The following is a 19,694-nucleotide window of genomic DNA, read 5'->3' as shown; positions in this document are numbered from 1 at the left end:
TGTAAGGAAGTCTGAAGGAAGGGGCAGATTTCTTCCGGTTGTGTACTTTCAATTTCTAGCGCACTCGAGCTGGTTTCTCCATTCTTACCTACCCTAGCTTTAATATCTGTAAAGAAGCTTAGAATTGGTATTATAATTCAAACTTGACATCTTTTTAGTTTAGAGGGTATGATTTAAATACAAGTTCCATATTTATTCTCCTTATTGTCTTTCTAATATCTTCCTTGTCAGTATTTTGGTTAGTTTTGTAAAAAGAAAAGAAAAATGAAAGTGAAATCAAATCTCAATTAATTAGTTAAAAATGGTTTACATTTTTGGCTGAAAGCTCCGATTCTTTCTTGATCTAATTTCACGCAGATGCAGATTAAATATTATGACGGTCCTGTTTGGACATTTTTTGGCCCTGGAAACCATAGTCACAAGTTTTAGGTGAGAAAGTGACAGCAAGTTAACTTCTTCACCGAAGTCATTTCAGCTCCACGTCCATCCACAGCTCTCGGCAAGCACCCTCATGAACATGGATGCTTGATTTCATAGGGATAACCAAACTGGTGGAAGATTTGTGGCCTCGACTCGTCCAAACCACAAAAGCCTCAACTGACCATGGATATACTAACACATGCAAACACACACATCTATTCATATATGCATACCTGGCATGTGTTGAAGCAAAGTTATGCCGGGCAGTTTTCACTAAGGCCTTTGGGATATGTGATCACAACACAAGAGAAATAGAGCCGGATGGAGACAAGGAAAAGAGGAGCAGAAAGAAAGTCAAGAAAGACAGGAGCAAACAAACAAAACAAACTTAGTAAAGCCCTCTGCTGGGCTGGGGCTGGAATGTGTATAAGTGTGCGTATATATATGTGTGTGTGTGTCTGTGTGGCGATGTGAACAGAGTGGCAGGGATTAGGACAGATCCTGGGCTGTCCAACTCACAGCTGGCTGATGATCCAATCCTGGAGCGCAGCACAGCGCACCAGCCGCTGTGGGACCCCCGGATGCGTGCATGCATCTGTGTGTGTGTGTGTGTGTGTGTGTGTGTGTGTGTGTGTGTGTGTGTGTGTGTGTGTGTGTGTGTGTACAGGCATGTGGATTCGACTGATGTGCGCGTCAGTGTGCACATTTGCAGGCATGCACATGTTGTGTAAACAAATATGTGTGCTTGTGTTTATCAGAAAGGAAAGGTAGGGCTATCGGAAATCAAACAGAGGCTGTCTGTGCTTCATGTCCCCTGTTTGAAGACGGGCTGTGATCATTCGGGCCACGAGAGGAGGACAGAATGAAAGAAGGGAGCGAGGAAGTTGCAGAGAGAGAATCAAAGAGCTGCTTTCCAAGGATGGTCACACAAATGCCTCCCAGCCTCGGAACTGTGAATCTCACACTCTTACTCTCACACAAACAACGTCAGACAAACCTGCCCGCTACAGATACAGTACAAAGAGTTGTGCATGGCTCTTCTTCGTGACCAACAAGAGAGAGGGCAAACAGAGGCATTACAATGAACTACATGTAGTCCTGCAAAGCCCCAGAAGGCCCACAGACAGATAGCGCTTGAGGTTTTTTTGTCCAGTTTGGAACAGCATGAGAAAAAAGCAATAGAGAACATGAAAAGTAAGGAAAAAAGACCAATACTAAAAAGGACGGACAAAGGCTGTGACCGACTCTCAGCAGGTGTGTATGTGACGTGTGGATGTGTGTGGGTTTGTGTTTGATTGCTGCTCCAAAAATGTCCAGTTTCCCTGTTTCGTTAGATGCCTTCATCTGCAGTTATATCAGAGATATTCTACAACCCCATCTTTGAAAACTTTGATCAACAGACACGGATGGATCAGTGGATGGATGTAAAGACTTAATGGGCTTCAAAGAAAAAACACCAAGTTTAGGAAAACAAGCCTGCTGGACAGCTTAACTGTGAGTGGTGGGAATAGAAACTAAAATCCTCAGCGTGTCCTCAGCAGAACTTTTGCTCAAGAGTTCCTGCCTCGTATTCCCAATGCTGAGGGCGATGATGAGCGCAACATCCAAAGTGACACGGTGATGACTGTAGCAACTCTCAAGATTCAAGATTCAAGGCTTCTATTGTCATTCGCTACAGTGTAGTTATGTCGATGAACATTTTAGGTCCCTAACTCTGAAGCTGAAATAGTCATTTGTGTCAGTGAGATTCAATTAGTTACTTGTCAGATGGTCGTACACCGTCAAAATTATGAACGCCTTGAAAAAAAGTGTATGTTTCCAATATATTAAACGATTAACGCGTCGCTAAACTAAAACAGGTGCAAACATGTCAGCTGTTGGGAGGTATTTTCATGCTTGCTGGTTTATGATTTCTTGTTTTAATAAGAATAACAATTGAGCTCATCTGTATGTATGTATTTACTTTTTACATTTTGTTTTACACTGTTAAGAAAGCTATGTTCAAGCAAAGCCTGATGATGCTTTAGACATCAGAAAGTATCTCAGTTACTTTCACACATATTGAGTAACACAGCTTATTTCTTAAACACTGCCAGTGTACCAGTACCAGTCTGGTATCATATGTTTACTTTGTATTGGCTGATAGGTATCAGTATCAGGCCTGAAAAAGTCGGACACCCCTAACATGTGCCAGTTTAAATGCTTACCTTCCAATAAGTGTCCAGCTGGTGTTCTAGGTGTATATTCAATATGTGTTGTTTTGTAGTTTAAGTTTATAAAAACATACCACTTGCTTGACCAGCACTGATGGTACAGTTTCTGACACTACTGTAGGTAATGCATACAAAAGTTTCATCATGTGTTCATAATACAACCCGAGTTTGTAAGAAAAAGAAGGCCAGCAGATTCCTTTTATGATATTCAATGTAACTATGTGAATGGCTACCAGACATGCAAGTCTTTATATACAGTCTTCCTGTACAGTGTATGTAGTACATACTTTATAAATGTGTTAGTTTATTTATAACTGTGGGGATTTGTTGTTTTAAATATTGTTACTTTTGTCCAACACTGCTTTTAAAAGTTTGAATCTGATTTGTGATACTGATGTGCTCCTGCGTCTCATGCTGGAGGAAAGAAGTATCCATATTAAATCAGAAGTGGCTTTCACTGCTAATGACCAAAATTGAATTTGAATGGCTACATGCTCAGCCAAGTCAACAGCTGTCAAACATCTAGTATGCATCTGCGGACAGATAAAACTATAAACTCTCTCATGCACATACACCCGCACACATGGTAGTAAAATGGTTTAGTCCAGTGGCTCCTCTAGTACAGGTCAAAGTCATCATGTTGCCACATCAATATGCATGTCATTCTCCACAGCTGGCGGCAAAACACACACACAATCACACACACCGCTTGCTTCATCCCTTAAACACACGCAGACTGCCATGCGGCCAGTGTGTTAGCGCTGGCCAGCTGACAGACAAACACACTTAAACACAGATCAAGCCGGGAGCTAAAAGACACATAAACACAAATATACCCCCCCTCCGCACATACACACTCAAAGATTACACAAACTTGCATCCCGCTGCCTCCAGCACCACAGGCCACCACCGCCACATCTGTGCCCATCTCAGACACCTCGGCTGTGGGCAGCGGGGGTGAGAGAGTGCCCTGGGCGGCTGGCATGGGCTGGCATGGCCCTGGCAGTGTATGGTGTGGAAAGGAACAGCAGCCAGCGGATGACAGGAGGGAAGGAGAGGGGAAGGAAGGAATGCAGGAAAAGAGAGGGTAAAATAATGATTGGAAAGATGATAGAAGTTTAAATGATTGCAAAGACAGACACCTAAGGGGGTAAAAAAAGAGATGCACATAGAAAAAATGATGAGTCGTTGGGATAATTAAAGAATATCAAAGGAAGTGAAACAGTGGAAAAAAAAGATGCAGAAATAGAAAGAGAGAAGATAGGGTCAGAGGGAGGAGAGCCGGTAGTACCCGTTGTGAGAAGGGGTGCAGGGCACTGGCAGGTGGCACCGAGGCCAGGCTGTCCAGTGACCATCAGCCGCAGTGTGTGTGTGTGTGTGTGTGTGTGTGTGTGTGTGTGTGTGTGTGTGTGTGTGTGTGTGTGTGTGTGTGTGTGTGTGTGTGTGTGTGTGTGTGTGCAAGGGACAGAAGAAAGGTTTAGGCGCCATTTTGGCTCTGCTGGAGCTGTTTCTGGGCACTGGCCTGGTGGCACGGAGTGGGCAGTGTGTATATACATGCTGTGCGTGTGTGTGTGTTTGTGTGTGTTGCATTATGCTGTGGCATGCTTAACAGGATTAGAGGTGACCTGGTGAGGTCCAGTTGGTACCGGGACCATGGCACAGAGGAGCGCATGTGTGTTGGTGTGTGTGTGTGTGGTTTGTATAATAGGATTAACTGTTACCTGGTGCGCTGCAGTTGGTGTGCTGGTCTGAACTGGACTGGACAGGGCTGAGCTGGGCAGGAGCTGGGCAGAGGGGAGTGCTGTGTGTGTGCGTGTGTGTATGTATGTGTGTGTGTGTGTGAGTGTGGTGGCATGTATAATAGGATTAGGTACTACCTGGTGAGGTGCAGTTGGCGCTGGGCGTTTGCCAGCTGTTCTGCTAGGCTCAGGGCTTCGGCCTGCCATTGGCTCCCGTCCTTTTGGACCGCCTCCAGGTGCTGCCTACAGCCAACCAGCTCTGAGCTCAGTCTTTCCACTTCCTGTCCCGCAGAGATGGAAAAAAGAGAAGGAAGAGGAGGTGGGGAAATCTTTCACAACAACCACCTTATGTTCTTTGCAAACAAAACATTTGAGGCTAATTACACGCCCAACCTAAATGGTTAAGAAATAAATCATTTTGATAATCAAAAATGCGAAAGAGTTTGATTCCAATTGGTCAAACTAAGTTTTGAAATATCAGGGAAATCCATATTTTTTTATGAGACTAGTTCTATGTAACAAACAAAGCGTAACCAGGACTTGCACTGTATACTGTATATATATATTTCTATTTTTTTTTCAAACGACAGTCTGGATAACCGATGCTTCAAAACCGGATTTTAAGAAATGTTGGATGTGAAAATAAAGTGTTTTTTCTTATATTTGGGGGTGCTTTTTCTAATTAAACTTTAATTCAATTTCCTCAAAGAATAACTGATTTCCATTTTTTACCTGAACCTTAAAGCTACTGAAGAAATCGAAGTAATTAATATCCGATAAGCGGGTTGAATGCAGACGTACCTGTGCAGCTTTCTCCATGTGTCGGCTGGTCTTGGTGTTGAGCTCTCGCAGTTCTCTCTCTGCCTCCCCTTTCTTCAGTTGGGCCTGGCTGAGCTGATATCGCAGATCCACACACACCTACAGACGATACGGACTGATTAGAAATATTACTTGTGCTAATTTTTTCATCATTTGTCTTTTCCTTTTCTTTTTATTATATACGTATATCCCTATTCTTATGTAAGAAGGTCCTTCATTTGAATCATCAGAATCTTTTTTCAGGCAAAAGCTCACAGCTCTTAATAGAGTATGTTATAAATGTGATGGCTACGAGTTTCACTTGTCTAACTTCCTGTAAGTGCACATACAAGGGAATAAAGATACATTTGCCCCTATGCCCTGTAAGGTGTCCTTGGTTGCTATGAAAGGCGCCCCCCAAATAAAATGTATTATTATTATTATTTGTCTATTTATGTTTACTGTTACTATATACCTCTATTTAAATAACTCCACCTTTACTACTGTCATTTGTATTTATTATTCATTGACAATAAATATCAATATTATTTTAGATGTAACACTTAAAATCTGTTTTCTCATTTGTCCTAACAAGAACTACAGTTGGTATGCTTTCTCGAAGACACTTGAACATGTTGAGTATTTGCCTGCATGCAATACTTGAACCTGAGTCTTTCAGTAAAAGTAAAATCTCGCTGCCAACTTGGAACCAGCATGCATACATGGAAGTATTTTTACAATACAACATGTTAAAAAACGATCAATCTTCACATTAAGCTTTGTCATTAACCTTATTTTAAGCGTATGTATGTTTTCATATTGAATTCACCTTTCCAGCAGAGAATAAATACTGAAATAGATAAACCTTTGCTGCCATCCAGTGGAATTACGAAAGCATTACAAGTAGAAAGTGCAGAAAACATCCACGTATCAGGAATGTTCTTTACCTCTGTTCCTTCAAAGGTACATCAAACTTTGTAGGTGCTGGTCTAACAGCAAAAGTCCATGAGCACTAATGATAAGTAACAACACACAGACGTATTCTTGCAGACAGTGTACCTTGGTATTGTCTTGTTCCTGAGCGGTGAGTTTGCGGAGAGAATCCTCCAGCTGGTTGGTCAGAGAGCTGTTGTCTCTGTGAGCTCTGTCCAGCTGTCCTTGCAACTCGGCAACCTGCTGTGAGAGGCTGGATACCTGACACACACACACACACACACACACACACACACACACACACACACACACACACACACACACACACACACACACACACACACACACACACACACACACACACACACACACACACACACACACACACACACACACACACACACACACACACACACACACACACACACACACACACACACACACACACACACACACACACACACACACACACACACACACACACACACACACACACACACACACACACACACACACACACACACACACACACACACACACACACACACACACACACACACACACACACACAGTTGATTGGCATTTTATTTTTAAATAAAGTGTGTAAGAGTTCTTGCTTTCTTTACAGCAATTTTAAGAACTTAAAGGTCACCTATCATGCTATTTTTAGGCAATAGCATAGGTCTCAGATATATAAAAATATATAAAAAACATGTCTATGAAGTGTTTTGCTCAAAATACCAAACAGATCACCCATTCTAGCCATGCCTCATATCCCTCTATTTCACTTCCGGTTTCAAAAGTGCAGATATTGGGTATAAAGCTTTAAAAAAATTAAAAAAGGAGGGGTCTGAGCTCATGCGGGACCCGGCAGCTACTGTCTAAACTAAATACTGCGGTGATGAAACGCCATATCATGGATTATCAAGGATTATCTCTGAAACAGTATGGAGCTCAAAGGCTTTCTCTCTTGCCGGTTATACCACAAGGTGAGTTCCTTTTTGTTTCCTGCTTCTTCACACACATGCTCTCCAGTACAGGTTAGCGCTGAGTGTTAGCGATGCTAATGTAAACACCGACCAACTTACGTCCAAAACAGTCGGGCATTGTTTCTGATAGCAACTTTCTGATAGTGCCGTGGGTCCACATTTCCGATATTACGTGATATCGGACGCAAATCTGGATCAGCTCCGTTGTTCCCCCGTTTTTAGAGATTTGGGTACGGAGGAAAAGAGAGATTTTCTGAAGCTGCGTGAGTTCCCTGACACACCGGGGACACATATTTATGTATAAAAGACATAAAAAAGTGCATTTTGCATGATAGGTCCCCTTTAAATAAGATCTGCCACAATACAAAAAAGGGCAACAAATGTTGTATTTATTGTTATTTGTGATATGAATCATACTTTTCTGAAACAGTTTAAATATGTCCCTCTGGTGATTGTTAAACATAAACGAGAGTTGATTTCATGTTTGTGCATTTATATTTAAGTGATATTCAGTATTTCAAACCAACCACAGCTGGACATACAGTACATATACAATAGTTTTCGAGAATTAAAAGTGAAAAAGTGAGAATTACTGTGTGTGCCAGCTCCTCTTTCTGTTTGCGGGCCTCCGCTCGGCCCTCCTCTCGGGCCTCAGCCAGTCTCTCCTTCAGGACCTTTGCTTCTCGTTCTACATGTTCCCTCTGTCGAGCCAGCTCCCTGGACAGCTGCTCACACTGCACCTCCACCTGCATGCACACAAACAAATACAGGAGGTTATCCAAACCAGCCGCAATTGGAATGTAGAAAGTCAAATCTAAATGACTGTAAGCTAAGACCGATGGAAAGATGTGTGCATATGTTTCTCTGACCCTCGCTTTGTACAGATGTGCTTCTTCCGCCATCTCCACAGCCTGTTTGACTTGAAGACAGGCTGACCACTCTCTCTGTTGCGCCTCCTGCTGACTGGCCCGCACGGCACGCAGAGCCACCAGCAACTCATCGCGCTCCCTTAGAGATTGACGGACAAGAAATTGGGGGGGAAACGTTAGTAAAAAGGAGGAAATTATTTGCACCTTTTTCCCTTGTATATGTTTTTTCTTTTTTAAACTTTTTTAAACTACTAATAAAAACAGTAATCATAAAGGCTCTTACAGACACATATAGAAACATGTCAATAAGGTGCAGTATATTAATGCATAATCGTATTCTTGCTCAAATAAAGTCAGGGTTCATACACTTTTTCACCAATGATTTTCAATGACTTTTCCATGACTTCTCCATGACCTTTACCTAATTTTCCATGACCAAAAAAAATAACTCTTTCTCAGCGGTACCACTGAAAATGGTTTATTTTAACATGGAACAGGAAAATAAGGTATGCATATGAAACATGTTGGTCCTATCTAAAACAAATGAAATAGTAGGCTTACTAGCTTCAACAGGCTAACGCAACTAAAATCTCTCACCAGCAAAATAGTCAGTTAAATGCCATTTTACGTTTCATTACTATACGATACAGTATTTATTATCATTATAGTATTACTATTTCGGCGATTAGATAAAATATAAATGATATTTTATGCAACTTTAGTTACATTTCCATGACTTTTCCAAAACTTTGGGAAAAATATTGTTTTCCATAACTTTTTCAGGGCCTGGAATTAGCATTTTGAATTTCCATGACTTTTCCAGGTTTTTAATGACCGTAAGAACCCTGAGAGATGTTATACAGTAACTTGTGAATGATTAGCAGAATGTATTGGACACTGACTTTGTGACCCTGTCGATGGCCTGCACATGCAGATTTGTGTGAGTCCCAGCCAACACAGCTTCATGCTGCGCACACTGCAGACACAGTCCTGCCACACGGGGCGCTCCATCAGCCCGCAGTGCGTCTGCAGCCTGCTTCTCCCGGTGTCTCAGGCGAACCTTCACCTCCTCACACTCCTTCTGACTGACCGACAGATCCTTCCTGAAGAAGAAAGCAGAAGATGAAATATAACTAAAACAGATAGCAGGAAATAACATAACTCCTACAATTCCTACACATAGAAAAGAGAGAAAGGAAAAGCCATGGTAACTGGACAAAGGTAAAGTAAACTGACCTGAGGGAGATGACCTGAGCCTCTAAGCTTTCAAACTGAGCCTGGTAGATCACTTTCAATTGCTCCTAATGAAAAAATAAATGTCAGTATGCCATTTGAAATCACTATGCATTAAGAGTTAAAGGTGGGGTAGGTAAGTTTGAGAAACCGGCTTCGAGATACACTTTTTGTTATATTCCATGGAATGCTCTTAACATCCCGATAGCAATGAATATCGTAAGTGCTTTGACACAAAATCCATAAAAAAATGTCATCTGTGGAAGCCGTAATACTGTAAAAAGTACGACCAATCATTTTAGCCGCCCCGGCTAAAATAACTGGATGGCCTACCTGCCTGTCAGCCTTCCATCTGTGCACAAACTTATCTCGTGCCCTCATTGGTCATGTGCGCGTTCGTGTGTGTTGGAGGAGGGGCTCTATACGGAAGTGGCAGATTTTCTCCGGTTGTGTATTTTCAAATTCTAGCGATCTCGAGCCGGTTTCTCAAACTTACCTACCCTACCTTTAATACATCATTATGATTAAACAGGATGGGATGGGATGTGTTAATGATTTTACCACATTTGTCCATAACAATGGATGCTTGGACAATACAAATGGTACACAGAGAATAAGCCCATATTTTCTTATACAACATAAAATACTTTGATAATGCAAACATGTCATGACTTGAGGAGTATGTGGGTTAGATATAAATGAGGAGAGCTGAACAGTAACAGAGGAGAAAGCTGATCCATAATCCCTACCATTTCATTTTTCCATGTGGAGTGTTCTGCTCTGTGCAGCATGCTGTGGCTGTCGGCTGCCATACTCTCATTGACCTGAAGAACACATCAGCACAGATATGAGGCAGTGTTGTCAACACTTCTACTGTAAAGTGTTGAGTTCATTTTGTGAATTTTTTCTGAAAAGCATACTGGATGTAACAGAGTTTGAACTAGCTTTTCCTAAAGATAACTGTGATATCTACAACCATGCTGCATTTCTGCATTTAACTGACAACATGTAAAAAATAAATAACATCACAATTATTTCATTCTTTTTGACGTATTATGAAGTATTTATGCCCTTTTATACTGTAGAAAGTGAGAATGTACAAATATTCTTCATTCCTCATTATCACAAGGACACATTATTATTACCATGGAGTTTCTCATGGTGTAGTCTTTTAGTGATTCATCCGCAGCTCTTGATTTGAGGTCTGACTGCAGCTTCTCATTCTCCACCACCACCACTCTGATCCGCTGCTTCATCCCCTGCAGCTCCTCCTGAAGTCACACACACATAGAAATGAATTGAATCGTATCCAAATGGGAACAAAAGTTAAAAAGACTGCCTACATGTATATAAACACGCAAACGCGATTTTTTTTTTTTCTTATACCTTGCACAATTTGACCTCAGCTTCCAGATGTTGGATGTACTCTGGTTGGTTGTGAATCATTGGGACCAAATCTTGAAAATCAGCTGAGTTGGACCTTCCCCCCTGCTGTACTCTCTAAAAATGTAAAATCACGGGTAAATGGAAAGCAAACTGTTAACTATAGGAAATATTTCCCAGCTTGACAAATAAGTCTGCAAATTGCTTTCCTAAGTATCTACTGGATTTAAATGTTTAGCAACCAACACATTACCTTGGCTGGAGACTTTTTCTTTGAAGGGGAGAGAGAAGAGGGAATTTCTCTGCACTGCTTCAGTAGGAGGCTCTTCAACTGATTTACTAAAACGACAAAATACAAAGAAATAATTATTTAAACACACAAGAGGCATTTTATTGTGGAAGATTATGAACAGGGAAAAATCCAGGGAGTATGGTATCTCGTAAATAAAATGAGATACAACTTGAATAATCTCCTGTGCCAGAGATTGCTCAACAATAACAAAGTAATACTAAAAAACAGTACCAACAAAGAATATAAATATGAGTAAAAATACGTAGTATATCAATTAAAAATGTAATGTAGAATAAGTAATACTAACACCAGAGCCTAGTATAATAAAAGTGAACTTAATTGGAAAAGTACATTTGGCAATAGTAAGGAAAGAATAATAAAAAGTAGTATTGCACATGATTTTGAAAGTAATCAGGGGGAGGCGTGTGGCGCAGTGGATAGAGCCTCGGTGTTGGGATCAGGGGGTCACAGGTTCAAACCCCACTGCAGTCAGCATGTTGTTGTGTCCCTGGGCAAGACACTTCACCCCAAATTGCTCCTGTGGGGATTGTCCACTGTATTGAGTATGTAAGTCACTTTGGATAAAAGCGTCTAACAAGTGACATGTAATAATGTAATAATAATCAGAATCAGAATACCTTCATTCGTCCCACAGAGTGGAAATTTACATTGTTACAGCAGAAAAGAGCCACAGACAGCTTAATGTTACCTTAGAAGCAAGCATTAAAGATAAAACAATTATAATAAAAAAAGTATGGCACATGTTATTAGTGTTACCTGCTTCACTCTGTGTCTTTTGGCTCCATGCAGTCCTGTCCTCTCCAGTCATGGTGAAGAGGCTCCCCTCCCTGCCTCTGGGCTCCTCACCCTCCTCCTCCTCCTCTTCATCAGAGCTCTGCTGCTCCAGTGCACTGCTCAGCTGCTGCAGACTCTGGTTGGCCCGCTCTGAAACCATTATACACACATACTAATCTGTTTTATTCAGTATATTATTTCTGTGCCCAGTGACAGTTTAGTTGGTGACTGTGGAAAAAAAAAGTCATACCCACCACCCATATAAATGTGAACCGTTGGCAAAATAACTGTTACGTATATAAATAACTATATTTATAACACTGACTGAAATTAATCTCATAGTTCATTTACGTATTGCCGAATGAACAAACAGCTCTAAACATCACCTTGGTGCAGAATTGAATAAAGGTTAACAAACAGGTAAACTGCCACATGCTGCTACAGGTCATAGCATTGTTAATGTAGTGGTACTAGATAATAACACTGTGCATTTCCTACCAATATAAGCATAAAAGTGAAAAGAAAATTACACTAAGCTTTACTATCAAGTCAACATATGTGTTGTAGTACTTTTAAAAATAATTCACGTTTTCTAAATGCGAATGTTTGGTGCTTTTGCTTTGAAATATATTTATATATTCAAATACTGTTTGAGCTTTTTCGTCAATTAGTACTTTTACTCTTAATACTTTAAGTACATTTTCCTAATTGTACTTAACTACTTTTTCTTAAGTACCAATCTTAATGCAGTACTTTTACCTAAAATTGAGTACTCAAGTATAGAATCTGAATACTTTTTCCAGCACTGAGCTAAGCTAAACTAATATTCGTATCAGGATGTTTGACAGTATTGTGACAGGGAGTCAGCTACAGGTGGCAGTGAATCTCCCTGTCCTCTTGTTACCATAGTTTCAATGACACACCGGAGAGTCTAAAAGTAGCCTAATATAACTCATTTTGTAAACAACACATTTCATGAATTTATAAAGATATCGTTTAATACACTCAGTCTTCTGTCACATACTTACTGTGTGACATTTAACCAGTTAATCATTGAGCTTAACGTTTCGTTCTTTAGCTGTTTGCACATTTAACACTTAATTTAGCATTTAACTTACGTCGAAGCTGTTTTTGGTGAGCAACCAGCTGCTCCGCTTCCTCCTCATCTGAGTCCAATGGTTTCATTGATGTATAAATGAAGTTATATCACGATGTTTTACTAACTAAACATGCTAGGCTAAGTACAACAACTACAACACCAGCCATAACATCGCGCACGTAGTAACGGTCATAGACTCTCAACAATGTGGCGTTTGTTTTCATCACCTGCGTACACCGGAGATGAATGTTCTTGTGTTCTCCAATGTCACTTTTAGAACCGCCCCGATGCGGTGCAGTCAAATACAAAACGAACTAACCTTCTGTTAATGGCTCCCATTTCCGTCAAGTCAGCCGTATGCTGGGAGTTGTAGTCAATGTGTTGGAAGAAGTAAACTACAGCACGTAATTTAACTCAATTACAAGCATATTTGATGTCCCCACCACTTTTTGAAATGGCCAATTTTGTCCCCACCACATTTTAAAAGTATAACTTATAAATGTTCTGAAAAAAAGCGTGAACAAAGAAATGTAATAAACAAGAACACTGGTTTGAAAACAGGTGTTGTGCCGTAGCTTGAAGGCTTGCCTTGGATTGAAGCCGTGTTCGCGGGGGCGCAGGGCTGACGCCTGACGTCATTTCAATTATTGGACGTTTCGTCTAGTTTTCTAAGCGGAAGAACGAAATAAATTATTTACTTTCTCTCTATTGACCGATATCTTTCCCATCAGATTAAACAGCAAACGGCTGAATAAATGTGCATACAATTGCGAGGAGGCTCAATTTAAGGAATGTTGGATTGTTTTGTCAGTATAGTACTATTTTATAAAACATTCTCTGTTGTTTAAGGGTCTTTTACTTGATAACCACAAATACAAAATACGTAAAAAATGACTAGTAATGATATCACATAGATGATATAGGCTAGTCAGACACTGTGTTATTTCAAATCAAGCCTGACCAATAATTAGTTCAAACTGGCTTTACTCACTTGAATTGCTTTATAGAATGTCATTTTCCTCTGAGGTTTTTTATGCAACACATTTTTGTATTGTAATGCCACTCGTATTTTATTTATTTGTGTATTGTAAGGTGACATTGAATGTTTTGAAAGGGGCCCTTAAATAAAATGTATTATTGTTATTGTATCTGTGCCTCTCTCACACTGTTAAAGTTCTTTATTTTTCGACAAGGTTAATCCTGGTGTCAATAGGGAAGGTATGCACGGTTTCTCTACAGCCCATGTTCAGCAGAACATGTGCAGCTGCCTGGTTTGGCACCCCCATATAACTGTGTCCAGTCGTGTTCAAAAGAGGCAACAACCAGAAGACAGACTGCGTGATACACCGAGAGAAGAAGAACAGACTGCGTGATATAAACAAACAACAAATAGCGTGTGCGTTCCATTTTCACTCTACAGCGAGAAGCTCATGGGGCTTTCCCGAACCTGTGTCGAGAGCTGGAGTTAAATGAAATCTCAGATTTGCCTTCTTAATAGTTTGTTTGGGTCCCTCACTTCCGTTTCGCTTCTCATGCACTGATTCGCTAAGCTGAACAGCCAATCAGAGTGATTTCTTTGGCCGACGGCCTCCCGATTCAACATGTCGAATCGGCGGCGGAAGGTGTCGCGGGCCGGGGCAGATAATTGGACTTGCTTTTTACAGCGCCACGGCTTCTACAGATGAAATATTTGTATATATTTATTGTCAAAGCATTTAATTTATTCATTGCTATCGGGACGTTAAGAGCATTCCATGGAATATAACAAAAAGTGTTTCTGAAGTGAATTACCTACCCTACCTTTAAGTCTTACATTTAAGAATTAAAGTGCCAAAAGCAAAGTACTCATTAGCACATGACCAATGAGGGCACGAGACCAATTTCAGAATAATATATAATATAACAAAAAAAAACTAAAACAACTTAAAGAATCATGGTGTCTCAGTGAAGTGTTTCTTTTTATTTTGGGGTCTCTCTGTCCCCTTGTTTAAAAGTCTCTTACTGTTTCCTTTTCAACTGGGTAACTCTGAGTCTATACATCTAATGTGTTTATTTGTTGCTGCAGCAGAGAATGTGATGCAAATAAATATGCGTAACCAGAGAGCTTTTAATTAAATATAAGTAGTTACTGTAGGAGGAAAACAGTTTGAAGACCTCAAATGTTGTCCTGAAGGGTTACAGATCACCGGGTGTCCTGGTACATTATGTGCGGGGCTTTGCCATGTGTCACTTTCACTTCTCTTATCATGTTGGCACTGAGTCAACATTGAACACTCCCTCATGCCCACATTGAATGGACTGCTGATAACAGGATAACAAGGATAACAACTATATGACTGTGGGTTTAGTCAGAATTACTTTCAAGTCATAAATAGACCGTTTGGTTATGAAATTGTGGAAATGTTATTTCATTCAAATAAATGTTTATCGTTATTTGAACCCACCCATTCAGCATTTATACACAGTAGGCCTATATATAACTATAAATGGGTGATAACGAGGGGTTACGTATGGTAACCCTTGTTATATAAACACAGGCGGAGCCCTCTACTGGACTCTATGGGTACTCCCCTCGATCCTATCATGCAAGCATTCATCCACTGAGACTTTCTAGACGTAGCCGGCCCCTGGGCGGGCCTACCTGAATGCGCGCGCATCTCACCGCATAAAAGGAGGCCTCGCCTCCTTACTGTCATCCTTTACTTCTCTTCAGCAAGCAGCATAGGACAGACAGGGCCCCTGAGTAGAGGGCTCCGCCTGTGTTTATATAACAAGGGTTACCATACGTAACCCCTCGTTATATCTCTCACAGGCCCTATACTGGACTCTATGGGTACAGTGGGCGGAGCCCCGATGTATACACGCGCTGTCGTCCCACAACAACACTGTTCCATCTCACTGTTTCTGACCGGCTTTCTGGTTAGCAGCCGCTGCGCCTCACTCACCTCTCCCTCGGTCGTAACCGTGGAGAGAAAAGATGCTGCGGCTGACAGAGCACACCCTGACGCGCTTACCCCGCGGAGGTGTGCTATGACGTGGAGGACTCCCCCCTCCTGCCCTAAAGCAGGGGGAAAAGAGTCCTCCAGCCCCTATGGGCCCATGTGCGCGGCACGTCCCCCGGGGGCCGGGGGCCCGGGGAAAAACGTAAGCGCAGTCCTGCGTTGCCCCAGCAAACACAGACGATGAAAAGGAGCCATACATGTCCAAGAGATAAAACGTTATGAAGGGGCCTGATGGTTGTAAACCAAGGCCTGAACCTCTGTGGTTTATCACTCTCACCCGCGCATGCGCACTAGCTGCCTCCTTTACTGGAGTTACAACCTGGGCAGCGAGTGGGGAAACTGTACGGTCAACATTACGTGGCTGTGTGGGTGTGTGGAAAGAAAAGACACTCAGACTGGAATACAAGTTATCTTTTTTATTTTGAAAAGAAGACTTTGATACCAACGGGTCAAACAGGGAGGAGGCGGGATTCGCCCTCGCGTCCTGGCCGGAGAAATCACCTCTCTCCGCCGGGACGCTTCCTCCCGCCGCCAGTCCACTCCTGGAGGACGGAGCTCCCCCCCCGGTACCCCTTCGCTGTGGCTGTGGCGGAGCCGGAGCAGGAGCCGGAGCCGGAGCCGGAGCCGGAGCGGGAAGCGCTGGGTGACCAAGGATATCGATCCGAAGAGCCCTTCCGTGGCAACGGGGGCCCCAAGGAGATTGTCTCGGTCTTTCTTGGCCAGTGCGGTCAGACCTAGCCACACGTGACGCGACGCCACGGTGGCCAGGGACATCACACGACCGGCTGCGGTAGCCATACCGTAGACCAGATTATTCATCTGGCCTGCGCAGCGGTCCGAGTAATCACACCTGGGGCGGAGGTGTCCTGCTGAGGGGTAATCAGCGACACTCCCAACACACCAAGATTACTGGCCGCCGCCGCCATCTGCGCCCCGAGCCTGAATATCTTATCCAGATACTCAAGCATTTCGTGGTCACGCGGCAGCGGGGGCAGGGGCCTTCTCCCCTCTGCCCACCCGGCTGCCTGCGGAAGCAGATGGGCCGCCAGGCTTTCATCCAGTGGAGGCGTGTCCGAGTGGCCCTGCACCCTGAGGATTCCAGCCCATGTCGCCACCGGAGCCTTCGTCTTCATTGGCTGTCGCCACGTCGCCTCCACACACCGCCAGATGTCTGGCAGGGGGGGTGAAACGAAGGTCAGCTGCGCCGGACGGGCCGGGCCGTAGAAGCCCTGACGTAGGCGGCTCACCGGCCTTGGTGGCAGCGGTGGGGGGAACGGCAAGCCTGCACCTGCACGCCATTGTCATCACCGCCGGTGTCATTCAGTTAGTGTTTAAACACCATTTATGGATATTAAAAGTTACATTAATAAAACACTTAAAATTTCCTTACATATGTTTACGACTACATGCAACTATATTAAATTGTGTTTTATACAACTTAGAGTCTGTTATAGCTTGTATACACTTAAAAAAAATAGCTAAATAAGAGGTGTAAAAAAGTACCTTTAAATGTAGATCACAGTGGTCTGTAATTAATCACTTGACCCAGTGTAACCTCAATGTGGAAGTTGCCTGCAGTTCCAAGTAATAATGACACACAGGGAGTTTCAGAGTGACTTTTAGATTGAGTGTGTGGTGTGTGTGTGTGTGTGTGTGTGTGTGTGTGTGTGTGTGTGTGTGTGTGTGTGTGTGTGTGTGTGCACTCTAAAAAACGATTCATGGGGTTAGTAGATTCCACTTAAAAAAAAATACTTTTTCAACATAGAACATTTAGTTAGTTTACAACTCATTTTAATAAATCGGTCAAACTGAAAAAGAACAAAAAAAACGTTACTGACAAATGTAATGATTTTGAAAAAATATTTCTGCGTTCACTCAACTATATAGGGATATATTAAGTTAGAGTAACTCATATCTATTGAGTTTCAACGGTATAGTTTCAAAACAGAACACACGCTTGGACTTGCCCGGACTCTGCTAGACCGCATGTGGAGTTGGAGCAATCTGCATTCATCCTGGAAGCGGAACACTTGACAGCAGTGGAACAACAGGATTTTAACCTAATAATCTATCAAGTTACCTGGTAAGTAGCCATTTAACAGCTGCTTACTGCATATGTGTTACACAAGCTGTAAGGTATCATCAGCTACTTGTTTTAAGCTACTGTAGCATGCATAGGCTACTGATTAGCTAGCTGTTTGTATCCTCCTGCATCCTTTGTTTCACAGTTGCAGTCAAAGTTCATTATTTGTAATACAGTATGTATATATATTTGTTCTTAGAATTAACGTTACATTTGATAAAAATTAATTTAAAATAAATATGAACAGCAACTGACAATGCTCGGCATGTTCAGTTTTTGCAAACAAGCCTCTGTTTTTCTTTCTCAACATTAAAATGTTCTCCTTTTAAGGATGATTCGGTGGAAAGAATAAGAGAGGTTGCTATCCGGTGCTTGGTGTGTGTCTTCGTGAAAAGGAGGATCTCTTCAAGGAAAACTTAAGTAAGTAAAGAAGATGTTTAAATCATACTGTAACTTGCATCTTCTTTACTTACTTAAAGTGGACCTATCATGCTATATTTGAACAATATATTGTAGGGCCATACCTATATATAGTATATAAATATAGTTGTTTTTTTCAAAATACCAAACAGATCCTGCATTTTAGCCATGCCTCATTTCGCTCCATTTGCTCTTTCCAGCCCTGTTTTTGCAGGGGGCTGATTCTGTGAGCTGCAACTGACCACGCCCCCCCTGCAGGAGAGGGGAGCGTGCTCTGATCAAGTCAGAAGAGGGGGAGAAAAATAGATCTCCGTCCTCCGTGTTTTCTTATATTATTATATAGAGTCGTTATTCATTTGTTTTAAAGCTCAATAAATAACAAAGAAGACCTTTGACCGGCACTTTTCTAATTTTGTCCGGAAGATTTAAACTTTAACGGACATCTTGACCGGCGAAAGAAAACCTAACTGAAACTCTGCCGCACGGTCCCCTCGTTCCTTGGAAGAGGCGGAGAGGTGGGTGTTTGTCATCTGCTGGTGGACTAACTGGAGAGAATTACATTGCTTGCCTCGACGGGGAGGGATTGCATTGAATTAAAGCAGCAGGAGCAAACGCTTGCCTCGGGGAGGGAGAAAAAAAGCCACAGTGGAGAATAAACAGAAGGGTAACCATGGCAACCATGCGCGGGAAGTCTTCTTCGCTGCTTTTGTGGCAGACTACAGCGCCACTTACAGGCCTGGCATATGTACTACAGCGTCTCCAGCGCTTTCGAGCGGCAATGGCCGGCCGTGGCTCAACCCCACATTCCCCTGATAGGTGGAGAGTTGGCCCAATAGCCGTAGCGCCACCGTCCTGACGTCAGTAACGTGTTCAAATCTGGATCAGTTTTTATCAGATCCGTTGCAGCCCCTTTTTTTGAGATTTGGGTATGGAGGAAAATAGAGAGGGTTGTGTTTTCTGACACTTGGTGAGTTCCCTGGAACACCGGGGACACATATTCATGTATAAAAGACATACAAAAGTGCATTTTGCATGATAGGTCCCCTTTAAACAAAATGCAACTTAATATCACTCCATCTTTACGATTAAAATTAAGTTGGTTCAACTTAATTTAGTTTTTAAAGGTGAAAGCTAATTATGTTTGTAGTACTGAACTAATTGAGATAATCAGATTATAAATGGGTACTCGGACTAACTTAATAATCGATTAAGTTGGAAATACTTAAAAAGATCAACGCAAATTGTTACCTCAATTTATTAGAGAAGTAGAGCCGGCGTATTTTTTTTTAGAGTGTGTGTGTGTTTTTAGTGTGTTAAAGTGTATCTCATAAACATAAACTATGTTTGTTGCTGCATAGAAGAGGTTCAGACAAAGGTTACCATGGGTACAACCTCTTCCTATTGCACAACAACAAGAAGGTCAAAT

General features: G+C 42.0%; 1 protein-coding gene across 1 annotated transcript in view; it reads right to left on the bottom strand.

Annotated features, from left to right (window-relative positions):
- sdccag8 (SHH signaling and ciliogenesis regulator sdccag8) overlaps positions 1-12,982 on the bottom strand; it is a 50,271-nt gene extending 37,289 nt beyond the window's left edge. Inside the window, exons 1-13 of the mRNA XM_034152346.1 lie at positions 12,783-12,982; positions 11,647-11,814; positions 10,831-10,916; positions 10,581-10,694; positions 10,340-10,465; positions 9,944-10,018; positions 9,198-9,262; positions 8,864-9,064; positions 7,962-8,100; positions 7,686-7,838; positions 6,230-6,364; positions 5,174-5,290; positions 4,511-4,653 (exon numbers count right to left, since the gene is read on the bottom strand). Coding sequence (XP_034008237.1) covers positions 4,511-4,653; positions 5,174-5,290; positions 6,230-6,364; positions 7,686-7,838; positions 7,962-8,100; positions 8,864-9,064; positions 9,198-9,262; positions 9,944-10,018; positions 10,340-10,465; positions 10,581-10,694; positions 10,831-10,916; positions 11,647-11,814; positions 12,783-12,849 — 1,589 coding nt within the window. The 5' untranslated portion in view covers positions 12,850-12,982. The remainder of the gene's footprint in view (positions 1-4,510; positions 4,654-5,173; positions 5,291-6,229; positions 6,365-7,685; positions 7,839-7,961; positions 8,101-8,863; positions 9,065-9,197; positions 9,263-9,943; positions 10,019-10,339; positions 10,466-10,580; positions 10,695-10,830; positions 10,917-11,646; positions 11,815-12,782) is intronic.
- Positions 12,983-19,694: the final 6,712 nt, after the last annotated feature.

This window comes from Trematomus bernacchii, unplaced genomic scaffold, assembly GCF_902827165.1.
Source record: "Trematomus bernacchii unplaced genomic scaffold, fTreBer1.1, whole genome shotgun sequence".
Lineage (NCBI taxonomy): Eukaryota > Metazoa > Chordata > Actinopteri > Perciformes > Nototheniidae > Trematomus > Trematomus bernacchii.
The sequence above is the reverse complement of the archived record's forward strand: the minus strand, read 5'-3'. Positions and strand labels throughout refer to the sequence as shown.